This window comes from Sodiomyces alcalophilus (genome assembly GCF_042370955.1).
Source record: "Sodiomyces alcalophilus JCM 7366 unplaced genomic scaffold ACRALscaffold_5, whole genome shotgun sequence".
In the NCBI taxonomy this organism is placed as follows: domain Eukaryota; kingdom Fungi; phylum Ascomycota; class Sordariomycetes; order Glomerellales; family Plectosphaerellaceae; genus Sodiomyces; species Sodiomyces alcalophilus.
The window spans coordinates 3746205-3766504 of NW_027263536.1; the positions used below are offsets into that span (position 1 = coordinate 3746205).

The following is a 20300-nucleotide window of genomic DNA, read 5'->3' on the forward strand; positions in this document are numbered from 1 at the left end:
ACTCGGTTAAGAAGGCCTTTAGCTGAGCCTATATCGTTTTTATCGAAGAATTATAAGTCCTCCTTTAATAGGCATGCTAACGGGATATTATATTCTATTTTAGGTAATTAGCGGTAAAGTAGACTTTTTTCGCCTTTATTATAATACTAGCTAGATTAAGGTAAAAGCGTTCTTTAATCTTTTCTATAAAGGTCCTAAACTAGTTATACGACTTACCGTCCTATTTTAGGGTTAGGAGGTTTACTTTAAATAGATTACCGCAACCACTATAGGGATAATAGTAGTTCACTAAGGGTTTATAAGGGGATAAGGTGGTATCCGAGTCTTAGCTACGATAAATAGCTTCTAGATGCTTTAATATACGCTTACGTTTCTTATATTCCTCGTAATAGTTAAAGAGGAAGTCTAGCTCTCTAGGAAGCAGCTAATGCGTAGGATAATTCTTTGGTTTTTCGATATTATAACGTATACCCGACTAAAAATCAGGTTATAGCTTTATAGTATTCGGTAAGGGAACTATAGGTGTTTCACGCTAACGGACTATAGAAGGCTTATACTAAGGTGCTAGAAACGGTTCTGGCTATAGCTTTAAAGAGGCTTATAGGATAATAGTCTCTTATTTATTGGGTAAAGGCGCGGTAGTGTTGTTCTCGGGCTAGGGGGAGGTGGCGTATACTCATAAACCGATTTATAATCTCTATGCTTAGGAGGAGTAATACTAGAGCGTATATAAGGAGGTATAGGTATATAGAGCCAACCGACGCGTAACTTAATTAAAAACGACGAAACTAATTAGAGAAGGAACCTAACTCCCCCCTCTACGCCGTGATGGCACCGAGTAGAAGCCGTAGCGCGGACGCGGGGGCGGATACGATAAAAGGGGTGGTGGCGACTAGCCTACCTCCTAAAAATCCTTTAAACCGCCCCCACCGATAGCGACTACTACTCGACTCTTATCGCCCGAATCAGGGTAATCCCGTAGGTAACCGAACCAAGGCTAAAACGGAGGCTCCGCGGGCCTTTAAAACAAAGATATAATAAGTTAAGGCGTTAATCCAAAGTCTACTAGCTAATAGGAATATAATTAATTAGGTCGTGGAGCTAGTAGAAGAACTTATTAAGCTACGCTGCCTTAATAGCTAGAGCACTATAACGGCCCCGATTATATACCTTTACGCCACTATATATAGTATAATTAGGGAGGAACTCCGAAAAGGAATAAAGCCGACCTAGGCCGTAGTAGCTATAACGCTACCCGCTATAGCCCCCCCTTAAGACCTAGCACCCCCCCCGAGTAATCCTAGCTTAATACTATAAAGAACTAATTATTAAATATAAAGACTAAACGGACTAGGCACTCTAAGCCTAGTCGCTAAAGGAGATTATCTAAGCTATAAATATAGCCGCTAGCCGTAATAACGCTATAGCGGCTAGAAGACTACCTAGCGGTGATATATACCTAACCTTTACCGGAGGGGCCTAATAATAGTCTACCTTCGCCGACTACTAGGTTAAATAGGCCTTCGGCCCCGGGGCTAAAATAGCTACCCGAACCTATCTAGTCCTAATAAAAGCTATCCCCTACTTAATCCTAGGCCTATTATCTAAAAATAAGCTCCTATAGTCCTTATATACCTTTAACCCCGATATAAGAATATACCGAGTAAAGACCCGGCTCCCTAGATACGGCACCGGCGAGGTAGCGATACTACTTATTAAGACCACCTTACCGGAAAGCGTAAAGAACCTTATATAGAATAGTCTCCTACTAGAGGGCGGTAGCTACCTATATAAGCCCTATGACCCTAATATAAACCTCCTAAGGTGCTTTAACTATTTATAGTTCGGAGATAAAGCTGCCTAGTGCCTAGAGGCGGAGAGGCGGTGCCGCTACTACGTTAAACCCGAGTCTAGCTACTAGAACGGTTTTAAGAACTACCTAGTATTAGCCCTAAAGGCTACCCGAAGGTATACCGTATACGATAAAAACTATAAGGCCTTCGACGACGCTTACTAGGTTAAGAGATATAAAGCCGCGAGAGCCCGGGAAGTATATAAGTACCGGGTAAAAGAGTTTAATATTACACGATAGACTAAGGCGGTATACCCGTGACCCCGCCTTAGATATCCCTTACCTTCCCCCTCCCCTACCCTATTATAAGCCGCCCTGATTCGCCGCGGTCCCGGTCGCCCGCTAAAAAGGCCCCGCGAATACCCCCTAGCCTCTAGGCCCCTAGAGCTATTCCTTATCCCCCGCGGGACCGACCTAACCCTAACCTAAGATACCTAGGAGGCCCTGCTAGCCGGATCGGCCCCGAACCCCCTACCCCCCCTCTAAATAATAAAGCTCTATATCCTAACCTAGAATATAGGAGCTAAATAGGCCTAAGCAGAGCTCCCGCTACGGGCCTATACTAAGTATAATATAATAGCTATCTAAGAGCCAGGGCTTAACCCCTTTATAAAGGGTCTAAAACCCCTAGTAGGGCCTTATACCTCCTAATTTAGGGAGGTAGCAGGGCCCTGCTTTATATCTATAAATAATACCCCCCTAGTATATAGATATAGCGGGCCTACCGGGACTCCTATACGGTTACTTTTAGCGTAGGTAATTAAGCTATCACGATCTAGTCTATTTACTCTAAGAACTACTAATCCGCTATTACCCCGTGGTATACTCCTTTAACCACGGACCTTATAGGGCCCCCCCCTTAGGGCCGCTATATCCTCCTTAAAGACTTTAATCTCTATTACCCCCTTTAGGCTAACTATCCTAGATTCTACCCTAGGTCTAGCACCCTCCTAAAATTTACCTCCCGCTAAAACCTTAACCTTATTACCCCCCCCCGGAATAACTACCTAGTATAGGCTAGGCCGGAGACCTAGTATTATCGATCTTATATAGGTATCCCCGGGGCTCCGCTACGGTTATAATAGTATAGATAGCGAGGTTATCGGATTAGACTACCTCTCCTAAGCCGCGACTATACACCTTAGCGGGGTCCGCCCTGCCGATATAGCCCCGCCTTAGTCCCCTAACCGCCCACGCTAGGTCTAAAAGGAATTTATACCCTCCCTCGCTTACTAAATAGCTCCCGGGATCCTTATATAGCCAGGCCCCCTATTAACGCCTTTTAATATCGACAGGGCCCTTAATTAGCTAACCCAGGACCTTACTACCGTTACCGACTAGACGGCCCCGCGCCGATAAACCGGCCCCCCCGGCTACCTACCCTGCCTATAATAGACCGATAAGCTAACGTCCCTAACCTAAAAAGCGTATAGACTATACCGGCGATATATACTAAGGAAATCACGGAATAAGTAGGAGGAGTATAGGTAAGCCGAGCTCCGCCGCGATAAAGCTATAGCGGTAGCGAAGAGGTAATATTAGCGCTACCTCCTTTACTCGACCTAAGCGAATAACAGACTCCTTTAAAGGCTCTAAAGATAGGCCCGAACTAAAGGGTACTAGCTACCCGGACCCCCTACTATAACCCCGCTATACCGTGATAAAGGCGACTTAGCGACCTTATATAATAAGAAAGCAGATATCCTATACGCAAAGTTCTTCCCCCTACCCGGGGACTCGGATCCTAGACCCCTAGGACAGGAGTACCCCTCTAGGTAGGATATAGACCGAAGCGTCTCCGTGGCGGATATCTAGAGCCGCCTCCGCCGGACTAAACCCTAGGCCGCCCCCGGCCCGGATAGCTTCCTAGCTAGCCTCCTAAAAGCCTACGGCCTAGCTTTATACTAGATCCTAGCTATAATGCTCTTAGCCTGCCTATCCCTAAGCTACTTCCTACGCTACTATTATATCGCTACTATTATAATTATCTAAAAAAAGGGCCGCTTATAAAGCGACTATAAGATAGCTAAAGGATAGAGACCGATCTCCCTCCTTAACACGATTAGAAAGCTACTTAAGGGTATTATAGTAGACCGTTTCGCGGCCGCTATAAAGGAATATCGACTACTCCCTAATAGCTAAATAGGAAACAGACCTAAATATAATATAAAAACGGCTATATAGCGTGTAATAAAGGCCGTTAAAGCCGCCTAGGCCTTAGGCGGCGCCCCCGCGATACTCTAGCTAGATATATATAAGGCCTTCGATACTATCCCCTATACTAGACTCCTCGAGTCCCTCCGATATAAGGGATTTCTAGAGTAGGCCGTTTAATTAACTAGCAGTTTTCTCTAAGACCGGATAGTCTACCTCCTCTTCGATAGCTAGACGGTAACCCTACGGCCCCTCCGCGCCGGCGTGTTATAGGGGTCCCCGGTCTCCCTAATTCTCTTTATTCTATATATTTCTACCCTATACGAGGAACTCGAATACGCCGCGAGAACTATTATTATCGGCTTTACTAATAATATAAATATTATCGCCTTCGGCTATATAAAAGCCTAGATATAGCACCGCCTTACCTCCGGCTAGTAGATATATAAGGATTAGTCCTAAGCGAGCGGCCTTTAATTTAAGCCCTTAAAATATATATTTATACCCTTCGCGAAATCCCGCTCCTTATCCCCGTTACCTCTCTACCTTAGTACCGTGCCGGTACCACCCTTAATAGAAACCAGGTTCCTTAGAGTATAGCTAGACCGGAAACTAAACTTCTTATAGTATTAGAAGGAGATCCAGAGTAAACTAATAATATAAAACTATGCCCTAACCCGGCTCGCCGCGGTAGCCTAAGGCTATAGCTTCACCGACGCCTAGCGCCTTTATACCGCTATAATCCGTCTAGCTATCTCCTATTACGCCCCTACCTTTTATAAAATCACTAATAGGCCCCGCCGCGGTCTCGCTACGGCTCTAAGCTCGGCCTAGAATAAATACCTTAAGACTATTACCGGTGCCTATAAGGCCACGCCGATCCGGATTCTAAAAAAAAAAGATATATATCCCCCCCCTTAACCTATATCTTACCCGTCTCGTAGCCAAAAAAGCTCTTAATTACTAAAATACCGGAGCTAAGGGACTTATCTTAGCTAGCACCTAGGCCGCCGCGAGGGTATAAACGGCACTAAGGCGCCGCTATACCGCCTAGTAAGTACTCGCCTAGCCTGTTTAATCCTTTATTACCTAATAATAGCTAAATAATAGTAACCCGGATACCGCCCTTAAAAAAGAATAAAAGGGGAGGTAAAGGGACTTAGGGTCTACTCGGAACCCGACCTATACTATAGCGGTACCGAACCGGAACCCCTAAAAGAGAGACCTTTAAAGATATAAAGGCCTCCTAAAGCCGTAAAGCTCCGTCCTTACCTAGATCCGCTCTAAGAAGCTAGGTCTTAGGGCCTTCCTTTTTAGAGTAAGGGTTCCCGGCTTTACTACTACCCGGTACCCCTATAATAACGGAGGGGCGGAAATAGCCAAATATATTATCCTTTAGTATTAGAAAACTACTCCGGAGTTATAAAGGGACCTTTATAGCGCTATAGGGAGACCGATCTTAACTAGGGGAGACCTTTTTAACGCCCTAAACCACCCTAAGGAAGTAAGGGTAATAGCGAAATAGTTCCTATATCTTAGCCGCCTAAGCGACTTCCGCCTTACCCTAGAAATTATAAGGAATTATATAATAAAGACCCCGTAGCGGGACCGCCCCGGTATAGAATATATAGAATAGAGATAGTACCCGATCTAGATATTCGTATTTACTTTAGGGGTCCTATAAGCCGGGACCCCGGCGGCACCAAAGGGTTATATTATAACGGTACCTGCCCTTTACTTAGCCTTAGTCTTAGCGCCTCCCTTCTTATCCTTACTCTTAGTAGTATTATCGCTATTAGCGTTATACTTATAACCCTATCCCGTGATATTAGCTTTACTCTACTATAAGGGGACCGTAGAGATATATACGGCCACTTCTAACAGAATAACGATTATCCCCTCTAGCCGATTTAATTAGCGCTCTAGGCTAGCTAGTATAGCGTTACTACCGCGGCGGCGGCTAGCGGGGTAAGCACGCCTAGCGGCGCGCTTAAAGGATACCACCGCCGCTATAAGCCGACCCCGAGCCTATATAAAGTCAGCGCGGTATAGTAGCAGTACCCCTAGGGATATAACTTATAATAGCTCTGTCTCTACCCCTAGCGATAGTAGTTATAAGCTCCTAATAGCGTTTAAGGACACGCTATTAATACTTTAGGGCTATAGCCGGAACCTACACCGATTATTAGACTCCCGCTACTACTATACTAGCGCTATTAAGATACTATTATAAGACCGACTTATATCCTTATAAGTCTAATAACTATTAGTATACTAATAGTATACCGCTCCTTTCCTAGTAATATTAGTATATACTTTTATATCCTCCGGCTTATCGCCCCTAAGGCGTTTAGTATATCTAAGATATTTACTTAAAGTCAGAGACGGCCTCCTAGCGGTATTACTCTAGCACCCTAAGGGCACCTCTAGGAAAACCCACGGTAATACTCGCGTAGCTCTAGCCTTATAATAGCGAGAGTTACCCTTTTTCTTAGGCTATTTCTTCTTAGGCGGTATCTAGGAGGCTATTAACACTAAGCTTAAAACTAACACGCCCCCCCACAGCACCCTATCGAACTTATATTAACGACTCCGGGTTATTAATTATTTAATAGTTATTTTTAATTAACTATAGCCTATCCTATTAGCCCGCCCTAAAACCGCCGACTTCCCGCCCGCGTTACCGCGCTACCACTTATAAATACACGATACTATAAAATAACGATAAATAAAAGACCCGGCCTATCTATAAACTATCCGACGCTTTATTAGTAACTATAGCATAAAGCCGGGAATAAAGGTGGGAGTAAGGGGGGGGGCGGCTTAAAAGGAAACCTACGATATTATAATAAAGGGTTAAAAAAGGGAAAATAAGAAGAAGGGCGGACGCCCTTATAATTTTCTATTAACCTAGCTATAACTATAGGTAACTGCTAAATTCGGCAGGTATATATAATAATAAAGGCAGGAGCCCCTGCTAAAACCCCGCCTAAAAGGAAGGCGTAAATAAACCGGCCACCCCGATATAGGGAGGATTCCTAGAGCGCGGAACCGCTGCGGACCTCTTTCGGCCCCCTGTATAGTATACCGTATCCCAGGCTAACCCGAATCCCCTAGCCTACTACCTTCCCGTCAGCCACTAGACTAAAGGTATAATCCAGATACGTATTAAGTCACTACCAGGACCGTCAAGGCCCCGAAGCGGCACCGATCCTAATAAGGAGAGTATAGAGGTTTTTCTACCCGAACGGGTTTTTCCCCCCTATAACTAGCTAAGAAGGACCGTATAGCCTAAGCCGGGCTCCTAGACTAGATAGGATAGCGGAGTAAGAGAATAATAATAATAATAATAAGTATAGTTATATATTAGCTAATTAATAAAGTTAAATTACACTTATAACTCTTAATAGTTATTATACCCGTTAAAACGGTTAAGCGAATATTATATTAGGGATTTTTATATAAAGAGTAAAAAGACATTATATAATAATTAAAAGGTAGGATAAATAAATAAGTAAAATTAAGAGTTAAATTATTCGCGAGACCTATAAGTCAGGAGTTTAGCTTTACTTATCCTTTTTATAGATAACCAAAACCTCCTTCTCGAGAACCTTAGGGAATCTACTCGAAGATACTCCTAGGACCACGATCTATCCGCCGGTGGTCCACCCTATTATACTATACTAAGTCGGTACGGATAGTACTAGTCCCCGAACCGACTCGGCCGCCTATTCCTAACCCCCGTAACCCTATCTAATCTTATATATAACTATTAGGATATATTATCTCCCCCTATTCAGGCTATCCCTGACGTCGATAAATTATACCCGTGATACTAGGGTAGTTCTAGCTCCTTTCTATCGGGTCCTCTTATAAGGTTTATTTCGTAGTTAACTCCGGGTTAGTAAGGAGGGAGCTCAGTCGCTTATAAGTCCAAGAATCAGTCGGGAAATTATTATAGAATCTCTTCCAGAATATATTTCTGGGGGTCGACTAGTAACTTACTATAGAGGTCTTTATCGATATCCTTAATACTAATTACGTAAAGTACTAGCTCTTCGCTTCTAAACGGTTGTTTCCTTTATAACCGATATATAATTTTAGTTAATACTAAACCGGTTATTATTTAAGCTCTACGAATTACTCTAATATTATCAGGCTCTTCCTTACCCTCCAGCTATATATCTATCCGGGCTATTCTATAGTAAAGGCGGCGCCTCTTTATATAATAAATAATATCGTTATATTCTATCCAGGGCTTCTCTAAGAACACGTTGTAATCTAATGCTAGTATTATATAGGCAAATAGTTGTTATATATGTCTGCCGACCTTAAGATCGTATACAGTAATACCTAAGCTCTTAGTAGACCTTATAGTATTAGAGAACCCTAAAAAGGGTTTTTATAGTCTTATCGACTAATAGGAGGCGGAGGGACTTTATAAAACGTTCGCTTATAGCTATATAAGAATTATATCTAGTATCTATCAGAGCGGTAATTAACTTCTTATTTATCCGCGCTTATATAAAAGCTAAATAACTACCACGCGACTAAGATATAAACTCTTTCTAATCCCTTTATTTCTTTATAGTAGGCTTTAATACCCGCTTTTATACTAAAGCTATTCTTTTTCCGAGTCTTAATATTATCCGTGACTCCTATATAGATCGTCTTATTATCCGAGGTCGCTAAGACCTTAGCTATATAGGCCTCTTTCTAACCTTCGGCGTCTTTTCTTTTAAAACAGTATTTCCTATTAAGGTATCCTTTCTTTCTATAGTTATAGCACTCTCTTATCTCTTTTCTCTTAGTCTATACTCGATTCACTCCTTCTATCTCTATATTACTATTATAGTCGCGGATATAGTTATTATTATTATTATTATTATAGGGTGCTTAACTAAAACATAGCCTTATAGCAAGGGCTTTAAGTCTCTAAGCGATACTCTATACTTTGGTTACCTAGGCAGAGTAGTTATCTAGAAGTTTAGTGGTAATAAATACGGTATAGAGGCGATTACTAAGCGCTCCCTCTAGGAATATAATCTTTATAGTATTATCCTATTAGCCTTTATTAGCGATAGCTAGTTATGGCTTGAACCCGGGTATAAAGCTCCTAAATACTTAGTCCTCGTGCTATTATAGCGTCCTTAGGGTGTTAGCCGCGCGAGGTTATTTATTAACGTCTTTATATATACGGTTAAGGTAGTTAAGGAAGTCTTCGGGATCGTATTAACTATTAATTCCGCTTATTACCCAAAAGGAACTAATAACGCGGCGAGGTGCTTTTTTAAGATAGGTGTTAATAATATACCACTCCACGTAAAGGCTTTAGAAAAGCTGTAAATCTAGTAGGAGCTTCTCGTGAATCTCGGATAACTAACTTATATACTCCGAGCGTTTACTATTAAACTTCTATAATAATAGGAGTGATTTAGTCTAAGGATTTAAGATAGGCATTACGTCGGGCGTGGGTATTAAAATAGTGGGTTAGAGCCTGTATATAGTTATTTCGGATAAGGTAGCTAAACGCGGTGTAATTATATATTATTAGTTTTATATTGCTTATAATAGCTAGTTAATAGTATGCTATTATTCTTATATCTAGGTAGTTAAGGTTACGAGCTAAGTCTATAAAGGGTTAATAATCTCCCTCCTTCACTCCGTAGCCTTAGACGACTCGCCCGCTAGGCGTGATAGTGCGCTAGGAGGAGGCAGATTCAAGTCATAGTCTATCTCTATTAGAGTAGCGCATAGGTTTCGCTAAGCTTTAGATATATAAGCGGCTAGTCAGGAGTTATTTATAAAATAAGGCCGAATAATTAAATTATCTAAAGCTAAGGAGAAAAGAAGGAAAAGGAGAAATCTCTATAGGTATTTATAACCGAAAAATAATATCGCGGCGACCTACCGAGTACGCGATATAATTAGTCGGAAGATCCGGTGCTCTTCTGGATTATATCCATAGGGTCAACCAGTAACACTAGCTAGGTAGTCCTAGCTATTATTATATCCGGTATTAGTTTATAGAGGTTCCGCTACGCCCGTATCTTATTACCGGGTACGGCTAGCTATATAGCTAGGGGGGTTTAGGTATTTTAGACGGCCTTTAGAGTCGCTAAGAAGAACTTTATAATATTAATCGCTATACTACTAGTATTATTATTATTATTATTATTATTATTATTATTATTATTATTATTATTATTATTATTATTATTATTATTATTATTATTATTATTATTATTATTATTATTATTATTATTATTATTATTATTATTATTATTATTATTATTATTATTATTTTTATTATTTTTATTATTATTATTATTATTATTATTATTATTATTATTATTATTATTATTATTATTTTTATTATTTTTATTATTATTACCCTTTTCTTTACCCGCCGCCTCCTTCGAGGCCACTATATCTCTCTCCCTCTCCTTCTCGTGTACCCTCTCCGCGGCCTCTATAATTAAAATATAAGAGCCCACGGGGGGTAGCCCCTTCTAGCGCCGTTTCCGAAGTAATAATATCGGTCTTTACTCCGCTGGTATAGTAACGCGTTACTTACCTGGTATTATAGTCCTGGTTCTATTTATTTAGGTAATATCGAATTCTTTAGTTTAGTTAGTATACGCGTCCCTGGTTCTAGTCTTTTCCCTAGCTAGGAGGGGGTAGCTATTACTAAGTATAGTATATAGTCCTTATAGGGAGTATAGCGCTTCTTAGGTTTACCCCGGCGCGCCTTATAACTATTAAAGTCGCTATTATATTCCGATTTAGGGCCGCTATAATAGCTATAAAAGGGTTCCGGGGCGTTATATTAGCCCGCCTTATACCCGATATATAGGTATTTATAATAATATAGCGGTAATAGCTCGGGGTTAGAAGGCTTATAGCAGTAATAGCTATAGTAACAGAAGATTCCCTCCTTTACTCTATACTCCGCCGCCCCTAGCGTATTAATCCCTATAAAGAGGAGCGCTATATAGGCGTTCTCGACGTATAGGAACCTTATTCTGATTGCGCTAAGGTTAATAAAGAGGTTATTAGTCTTAAGTTCTATAATAACATTATTCTTATTATAGTCTTAATATGCCTTATTAGGATTCCTTTTATAACTACTTAATAGATTTTCTTTTATATTATAGCCCCGGGCCTAAAGGAGATAAGCACCTAGTATCTATACGCTTTCCTTTAGGTATTATTATAGTCGACAATAATAATAATATACCCGCTTAGTAGGCGCTGCGCTACCATTATATCGCTTCTCCCGCTGGCTTTACTTACTACCTATACTATCTCTAGCAGTATTCTCTCGTATAGGTCTAATCCTGTTTTAGTACCATAGTATATAGTAAGCTCTTATACGTGCTATGCTAGGATAACTTTAGCTAGTACGGTTTCGAAGCGGTTATAAGCGGCTATTCCCGCGGCTTAGGCGTAAGTCTTCGGGCTTCTAGTTCCTTATAGGCCCTCTTTAATCGCTATCTAGATAGTTTAAGTTATACCCTTAAATAAAGGCGCGGATAGTTATTATGCGGAAGCCGTAGTGTAGAGGGGTGGATCGGAGACCCAGTGCTATGTTATTAGGATATCACGTGACGTTATAAGACGCGCGTATCTTCTTTTTTCTTATTTATCTTATATATTATATATACGTGGCGACGCCATCTACATATAGAGGATGCTTATCATCCTATATAATCATTATCCTTTTAACCCTAAGTTTTACCACGTTTATTATATTCACTTTATTTAAGCTACGTTACCCTGATTAGAGCAGCACGCACCTCTAGGAACCTTTTTTAAAGGTCTCCTTATTATATATATTATTTTAGTTATATACACTTTATAGCCTTAAGCACTGCTGTTATCGACGACTTATCCGAGTTTATACTATCTAAGCCATTCTGTATAGTAGCGGCTTCGCCTTTCTTTAATTAGTGCTCGGAGGCGGATTTATTCGGTGCCTAGGAGGTCCTAATCGTCTAACTAGGGTAACCGAAAGTAATTAAGGGCAGTTCCGGCCTACCTAAATAAACTATACATTAATTACGGCAAAAGGAAGTATATGTGAATGATTCGAGATAATCCAGTAGGATATGATAGTATCGTAGATAACTTTCGTATATATTAAGAATACAGTGACTAGCTTAGAAAAGAAGAAAGAGAGGAAGAGAGAGAGAGAAGAAGCAGATATATATAGACGAAAGAATGAAGAAAAGAAAGATACTGTATTACGCAGTAGACTTAATATAAGCTTTTTACCTTACGCAATAGACTTCTTCTCTTCCCGTACTTTATATTACTAACCTTATGTATTAATAATCACGCCATAAATGCTTTATTAATATTATTAATATATATAGGTTAGTATAAAGATATATATATCTTTATGCTCCTTATTCTTCTGCCTATAACTATATAATAGTTATTAATAGCAGATATTAACAGTATATAGCTAAGGGGCCGAGATTAAAATAAAGTATTAAGATTTAAGATTAGTATTAAGATTACGATAATAGGCTAGGAAACCTGCCCCTTATATAGCCTTAATAAAACCTAATAACTAGAAAACGGAGATAGATCCTCCTTACTAAAAATAAGATAAGAGCTATAGACGGAGAGATAGGCCCCTATTGCCGATAAGGTAAAAGTGGATAGAAAAGCGAAAAATAGTTAAGGAAAAGGTATAATAAATAGAATAAAACATAGATTCATTATAAGATAGATCCCGGATATAGTATAGATATAAAGATGGAAGGCGCGCTCCTTTACCGGAATAGGAAAAGCTATAGATATAGACTATTAGGGCCCGTAGAGCCCAGATATAAAAAAGTTTTATACTATAACCCTTTAAGTAGGAAATAATAAAGGTATAGAGCTAACCTTACTATAATCAGGGTAATAAAGGCCTATAGGAATAGCGGTAAGTCCTTAGCCCTGAGAATTTTAAGAAAATCTAGTTATATAAGGCCCTTATAGTTAAAAGAACCTGTTAAGGAGCCCCGAGATACCGTGCCCTTATAGATCTAGCGGTTAGATAAACCTGCTAGTGGATCTCGGATATAACTTAAACTAATCTCCTATAATAACTAGCGATACCTTATCCTATTCTTTATATATACCTCCGTTAGTCTAATTATAGTAGGTTCCCTCCTAAGCCTTAGCGGAGAATAGTTATATTATATCCTTTAGGGCCCCTAAGAAAAGGGCTCTTACCCCCTATCGCTAAGTGGAATTATCCTTAGACTTATAGACTTAATATATAACTGCTTTTTATTTCTAAACTCTTTTTTTCTTAAAGACCTAGATTCTCTTAATCTACCTAAACTAGTTATTATAATAGATTAACGCCCCTCTTCTAATAATATAACGGCTTCGTAGTAGACCGATTATCACGACCCTCCCCCTACGATTATAGTCTATAGCGACTCTAAGCCTGATAATAATACTATATACGCAGCTATCCTAACCCTAGTAACCACGGTTACGCCTAATTAGGGTAACGCCGCTCCTATAGCTAACCCTCCTTATACGACCGCCTTACTCGGCTAAGGGGGTATAGACCCTGGTATTAGCCCGTTAATAACCGTTTTTTATAGTTAGGGCGTCCCAGTATCCGGCTATAAAGCCGTATCGGCTTCCCCTTCGCTTAGTTAGAGTAACCCGACGCCTAGTAGCGGGCTAGCCCCTATTCCCCCTGTTTCCCCCGGACCGAGCGCCCCTTAGTAGGCTTATATACCTAGCACGGATATCGTATCTCCTAACGATATCCTAAAGAACTTCAAGGCGAGCCTTACCTTAGAGATACTCGCGGCTCTCTATTAGTATATTAGCCTGTACGATAATAAGAGGAATCGTGTTACTATTATATCTCGCGCGCCCCTGAACTCCTTTACTATAGGAGCCCCTCACTTTAGTAGAAGGGCCCTATCTAACTTCGTTAGGGACTATAAAGACTATACTAAGCTTAACCTCCTTAGTAAGGCTAATAAAATCTCCTATATTAGCCTATTTATAGAGGCTAGTATCCGTCCTATAGTTAATAAGATAATCCGATGAGTTAAAGCTTCCGGTGGTAGATAGAAGAACTTAAAGTAGCGGCTTAATAAATACTCCTACCTAGACCCCGACTAGCAGCTTAACCTATCTGACTAAGTGCGCTAATTATGACCTACTTATAAGCACGAAAAGGTTAAGATAGTTTAGTAAGTTAAGTAGCCATTAATAAGCGTTAGAGTATAGAGGTTAAGAGCTAATAAGGTCGGCGGCACCTTTATTAAAGACTATAAGCTTTACGATAACTTCCTCGCTATCCTATACTAAGATATTAATATATAGCTTATAAACGGGATAAAGTATAAGTTTGTTAACCTAAAGGACCGACTATATAGGAACTATAACCTCTTGGATGTATTAAAAGAGTAGGTAGAAGATATCTAGGTAGCTGATAAGCGGCCTATTAACGAGATAGGGAGTATTATAAATATTCCTACCCTTATACTAACTATAAAATCGATATTAGCCGTTATGCCTCGGCTTAATTAGGCTAACCCGATAATATATATGCTAACTATTATAGAGGGGTGGTTCGGAACCCAGTGCCATATCGTTGGGACGTCACGTGACGTTATAAGACGCGCGCTTTTTTATTTATCTTATATATTATATATACGTGGCGACGCTACCCAGACACAGAGGATAATTATTATCCTATATAATTATTATCCTTTTAACCCTAAGTTTTACTATGTTTATTATATTCACTTCGTTTAAGCTATATTACCCTAATCAGAGCAGCGCGCACCTCCAGGAACCTCTTTTAAAGGTCTCCTTATTATTTATGTTATTTTAGTTATATACACTTCGTGGTCTTAAGCACTCTTATTATTAAAGACTTATCCGAGATTATACTGCCTAAGCCGTTCTGTATAGTAACGGCTTCGCCTTTCTTTAATTAGTACTCGGAGGCGGATCTATTCGGTGCCTAGGAAGTCCTGATCGTCTAATCAGGGTAACCGAAAGCACTTAAGGGGAGTTCCGGCTTACCTAAACGAACTACACGTTAATTACGGAAATAGGAAGGGAAGTATATAGCTAAGGGGCCGAGATTAAAATAAAGTATTAATATTTAAAATTAACTTTAAGATTATAATAACAGCCTAGGAAACCTGCCCCTTATATAGCCTTAATAAAACCTAATAACCAGAAAACAGGGACGGATCCTCCTTACTAAAAATAAGATAAGAGCTATAGACGGAGAGACAGGCCCCTACCGCCGATAAGGTAAAGGTAAGAAAAAAAGCGAAAAACCGTTAAGAAAAAGGTACGATAAGTAGAATAAAGAATAGATTAACTATAAAACAGATTCCGGATATAGCATAGATATAGAGACGGAGGGCGCGCTCCCTTACCGGAATAGGAAAAGTTACGGATATAGACTATTAGGGGCCGTAGAGCCTAGATATAAAAAAATCTTTTATTATAACCCTTTAAGTAGGAAATAATAAAGGCGTAGGGTTAACCTTACTATAATCAGGGTAATAACGGCCTATACGAATAGCGGTAAGTCCTTAGCCCCGAGAATTTTAAGAAAATCTAGTTATATAAGGCCCCGACGGTTAAAAGAACCTATTAAGGAGCCCCGAGATACCGCGCCCTTATAGACCCGGCGGTTAGGTAAACCTGCTAGTAGATCCCGGATACGACTTAAACTAATCTCCTATAACGGCTAGCGATACCTTATCCTATTCCTTATAGGTATCTCCGTTAGTCTAACTATAGTAGGTTCCCTCCTAAGCCTAGGCGGAGAATACTTATATTATATCCTTTAGGGCCCCTAAAAAAAAGGCTCCTTTTACCCCCTATCGCTAAGTAGAATTATCCTTAAACTTATAGACTTAATATATAACTGCTTCTTATTTCTTAACCCTTTCTTTCTTAAAGACCCTGATTCCCCTAATCTACCTAAACCAGTTATTATAATAGATTAACCCCCCCCCTTTAATAATATAACGGCTTTATAGTAGACCGATTATCGCGACCCTCCTTTTACGGTTATAGTCTATAGCCACTCTAAGCCTAATAATAATAGTATATACGCGGCTATCCTAACCCTAGCGACCACGGTTACGCCTAATTAGGGTAACGCCGCTCCTACGGCTAACCCTCCTCTCGCGACCGCCTTACTTAGGTAAGGGGACGTAGACCCCGGTATTAGCCCGTTAACGACCGCCTTTTACGGTTAGGGCGTCCCGGCGTCCGGCTACGGAGCCGTATCGGCTTCCCCTTCGCCTAGTCAGGGCAACCCGAACCCTAGCGGCGGGCTAGCTCCCCCCGCTCCCCCTATTCCCCCTATTCCCCCTGTTTCCCCCGGACTAAGCGCTCCTTAGTAGGCTTACGTACCCACTATAGCTATCGCGTCTTCTAATAACGTCCTTAAGAACTTTAAGGCAAACCTTACCTTAAAGACGCTTATAGCTATCTACTAGTATATTAGCCGATATAATAATAAAAATACTTAAGCTACTATTATATCTTACGCGCCCCTAAACCCCTTCGCCGCGGGAGCCCCTCGCTTTAATAAAAGGGCCCTATCTAACTTCCTTAGGGACTATAAAGACTATACTAAGCTTAACCGCCTTAATAAGGCTAATAAGATCTCCTACGTTAACCTATTTATAGAGCCTAGTATCTATCCTACGGTTAATAAGATAATCCGACTAATCGAAGTATCCGGTAGCTAATAAAAGCATTTAAAGTAGCGGCTTATTAACGAATACTCTTACCTAGATCCCGACTAGCAGCTTAACCTATCCGACTAAATACGTTAGTTACGACTTATTTATAAGTATAAAAAGGTTAAAACCGTCTAATAGGTTAAGTAGCTATTAATAAGCGTTACGGTTTAGAAGTCGAGAGCTAATAAGGTCGGCGGCACCTTTATCGAAGACTATAAGCTTTATAATATCTTCCTCGCTATCTTATATAGAGATATTAATATATAGCTTACTAACCGGATAAAGTATAAGTTTATTAACCTAAAGGACCGACTACGCAGGTATTACGATTTATCGGATATATTAAAAGAGTAGGCAGAAGACGTTTAGGTAGCCGACGGGCGGCCTATTAATAAAGTAGCGAGTATTATAGATATTCCTACCCCTACGCTAACTACTAAACCGATACTAGCCGTTACGCCTCGGCCTAATTAGGCTAACCCGATAGTATATACGCCGATTATCTTATAAGGGCCTACTATAGTGCCTAAACCGGCTATATCAATAAAAAGCGATATAGATAAGTTAACGGAGCTTTTAAAGAAGTACGCTATCTTTATAGTCTATAACGGTATAGGCGTTATTAGGAACGCGGTCCCCTAAGTTATAGCCCTCTCGCGCCGAGTAGGAGCCGATAAGGTTAACGCGATCCTGGCTACCGACCCCCACCTAAAGACCCCGTTCTACGCCGCCCTAAAATAATCTATTTCGGAGAGGTAGGACACTACTCCGGTAGCTTATTATATTACCCCTAATCAGACTAATATTAGTATATATAAGGACGATATATAGTATAGGTAAGGGCTACCGCGGTACGGGAATAGGAACTCTTACCCCTATTCCGGCGGCCCGTTATAATACTACCCTATTGATAACTAACCCCCCCGTTACTTTTATTATAGATAGGAGCGTTACCGCCGCGAGTAGTGCGCGGTACTATAGCTAGATAAGACCTAGCACCTAGTTAGGTTCCGCTACCCCGATTACCTCGCCTTAGACTAGAATAACGAGTAGTAGCCCTACCCCTAGGATATATACTTTAAGTAGTAAGACTAGCCGTACCGGCGGTCCGTCCTCTACTAGCTTAGCACCCGCCTTTAAGGGAAGTATAAAGACCTAGCTAAAGCCTACTATATTAGCACTAACTCCGGAAGCCTCCTTATTAAGATAGAAGACGTTATACGAGTAACGTTAGAATATTATACTAAGCTAAAAGGGGAAGAAGCGAAGGCTAAGGCTCCCGTAGTAAATATTAGTATTAATTTCGTGTCTATTATATCCGAGTATTAATAGGCGGATATCTATACCGCGTCGAAGGATACTCGGAAAAAGCAGCCCCCCTTATAGCCTCTATACACGACTAGGAGTAGGAGGATCGTTAAACCCACTCCTAAGGTTATCCGTTTCCTTAATTAGGTTATTAAATAGCGCCTATAGAAGTTAAACCCTAGTCCTAGCTACCGGGTGCCGACCCCGATAATAACCGAGGTCGTTAATAAAGAAGTGGAGATAGATAAAGCGCCGATATAGCCCGACTAGTAATAACCTAAGGCCGTTAATAAAGGCAAAGGCAAAGCTAGTGCCTCCGCGGATAACCCTTACGACCTAAAGTAAGCACGGAAAGACCTAGATAGGTAAATTAGGGATCTCCGGATTAAAGTTCCCTTATAGTATCACCTTATTAACGACCCGGATATAAAACTAAGAAATAATAAGAGAATACGCGCCGCCGAGACTAGTTAGCCTTAGCGTAAGATCGTTCGCCTAACCGCTAATAAAGCCTTTTTCCTTAACGGATAAGGTCCCCCTAGTATACCTCCTCCCCCGCCTTCGTCTAAGGGGTATACCGTCTTATTTACCCGACCTAATAACGTTAACTCGAATACCCTTACTATTATCGAAAAGGAGGCCGTCCCTAAAACCGATAACCCTTTAGTTATTACCCGATATATAGTCTTAAAGTATAGGCTTACTTATAAGGGTGCCTTAACGTATAACCCTAACGTTTTTATTAAGGCTATTATCGATATAGGGGCCACCTTTAATACTATCTTTATAAATACTATAAAACGCTTTGGTTTAGAATATCGTATTAGCTAGACTAAGATCCGGATTAAGGGTGTTAATAACTAAGAGGGATAACCGTGTATAGGGTACCTCGAGGAGCGTTTATAGGTTAGCGAGCAGAGTAGCGTTTTTAACTTCTAAGTCCTCCCCGGTCTAGGGCCTAATATACTACTTAGTATACCATGGATCCAGGAGACTAAAGCGTCCTTTTCTTTCCGGGATAATTAGATTAATACCGACTTTACGCTTAGTAACGCCCATATTCTTATACCTATCGCCTATCGCGAGTAGATTAAGGAGATACTAAGGAACTAAAGCCAGCTAAACTACGAGGCTAATAAAAGGCGTCGGATCGATAAAGATTAGTCTAATTAGGCTAATTAATATTAGCTCTAGAATAGCGACCCTACCTATTAGCCTAGGGCCGCTACCTCGCTATCTATTAAGGAGACGGCTAACTATTACCCTTTAGACGTTCTAAAGGAGGGCGATAAGATTTAATACACGATTAAAGATACTAACGTAGCGTCTCTAATAGCCTTTATATTCTTTAAGGAGATTAAGCCACTTTTACTAAGGGTATACGTGGCCTTAAGGGCGATGCTATAGAATTAGGGCTAAGGGTATAGGAAATACGATAAGGAAGCCCGATAATACTATAAACTCCGTTTTCTTCCTCCACTACTATATTTTTCTATAAGTCCTTATTATAGTTACCCTAATTAGCCTAATTTATACTAAATCACTTTTACTAATTTTAAGTCGGAAGCATAGAAGTCTTATTAGTCGTTAGCGTTATCGGCTCTAAGGGCCGAAGACGCGCGTATTACTAGCGCCGCCGTAGTGGCTATAAAGAAGCTATAGACCGCGAAAAGGAAAAAGCACTAGGACCTAATTAAGGAGGTATACTACGGACCTAATTAGGCTATCTATACTATATATAAGCCGAAAGCCCTTAAGATTCACCCTATAAATAATACGCTATCCGATAATTCCGTCCCTAAAAGCGACCCTCTTTAGAAATAGAAGATCTTAGCGGAAATCCCCGAGGATATATAGGAGCAGGAAGACGACCGTTTTATTAGCCTAATCACCCTAAAGTTTTCTAAGATTACCCCTTACTTAAGACTCACGGAAGAGCGACTTAAAGATATCCTAGACTCTACCGACTATCTGCTACCTATAGAAAAGGAGCTCTTAACGAAGACCCTCCTAAACCGCGAAGCTACCCTCGTATAGGATTAGTAAGAGTACGGGAGACTCGACCCTAGAGTCGCCTTACCGTAGAAGATTAAAGTAGTTCCGTATAAGGCATAGTAGGCGAAAGGGATCCTGATCCCTAAAGCCCTAGAGTCTATTATCGTTAAGATAATTAAGGATAGGAAGGATAAGAGGGTTATTAAGGAAAGCCACGCGGCCTACTAAAACCCCTGGTT

General features: G+C 40.5%; 1 protein-coding gene across 1 annotated transcript; it reads right to left on the minus strand.

Annotated features, from left to right (window-relative positions):
* Window positions 1–620: 620 nt before the first annotated feature.
* Window positions 621–19125, minus strand: ACRALDRAFT_2020648 (uncharacterized protein; the record flags this gene model as incomplete). The annotated part of the gene is made up of 3 exons (XM_071020029.1): window positions 621–655; window positions 10161–10455; window positions 19120–19125. 3 exons carry the CDS (start codon window positions 19123–19125, stop codon window positions 621–623), a joined length of 336 nt encoding a protein of 111 aa, XP_070874262.1.
* Window positions 19126–20300: the final 1175 nt, after the last annotated feature.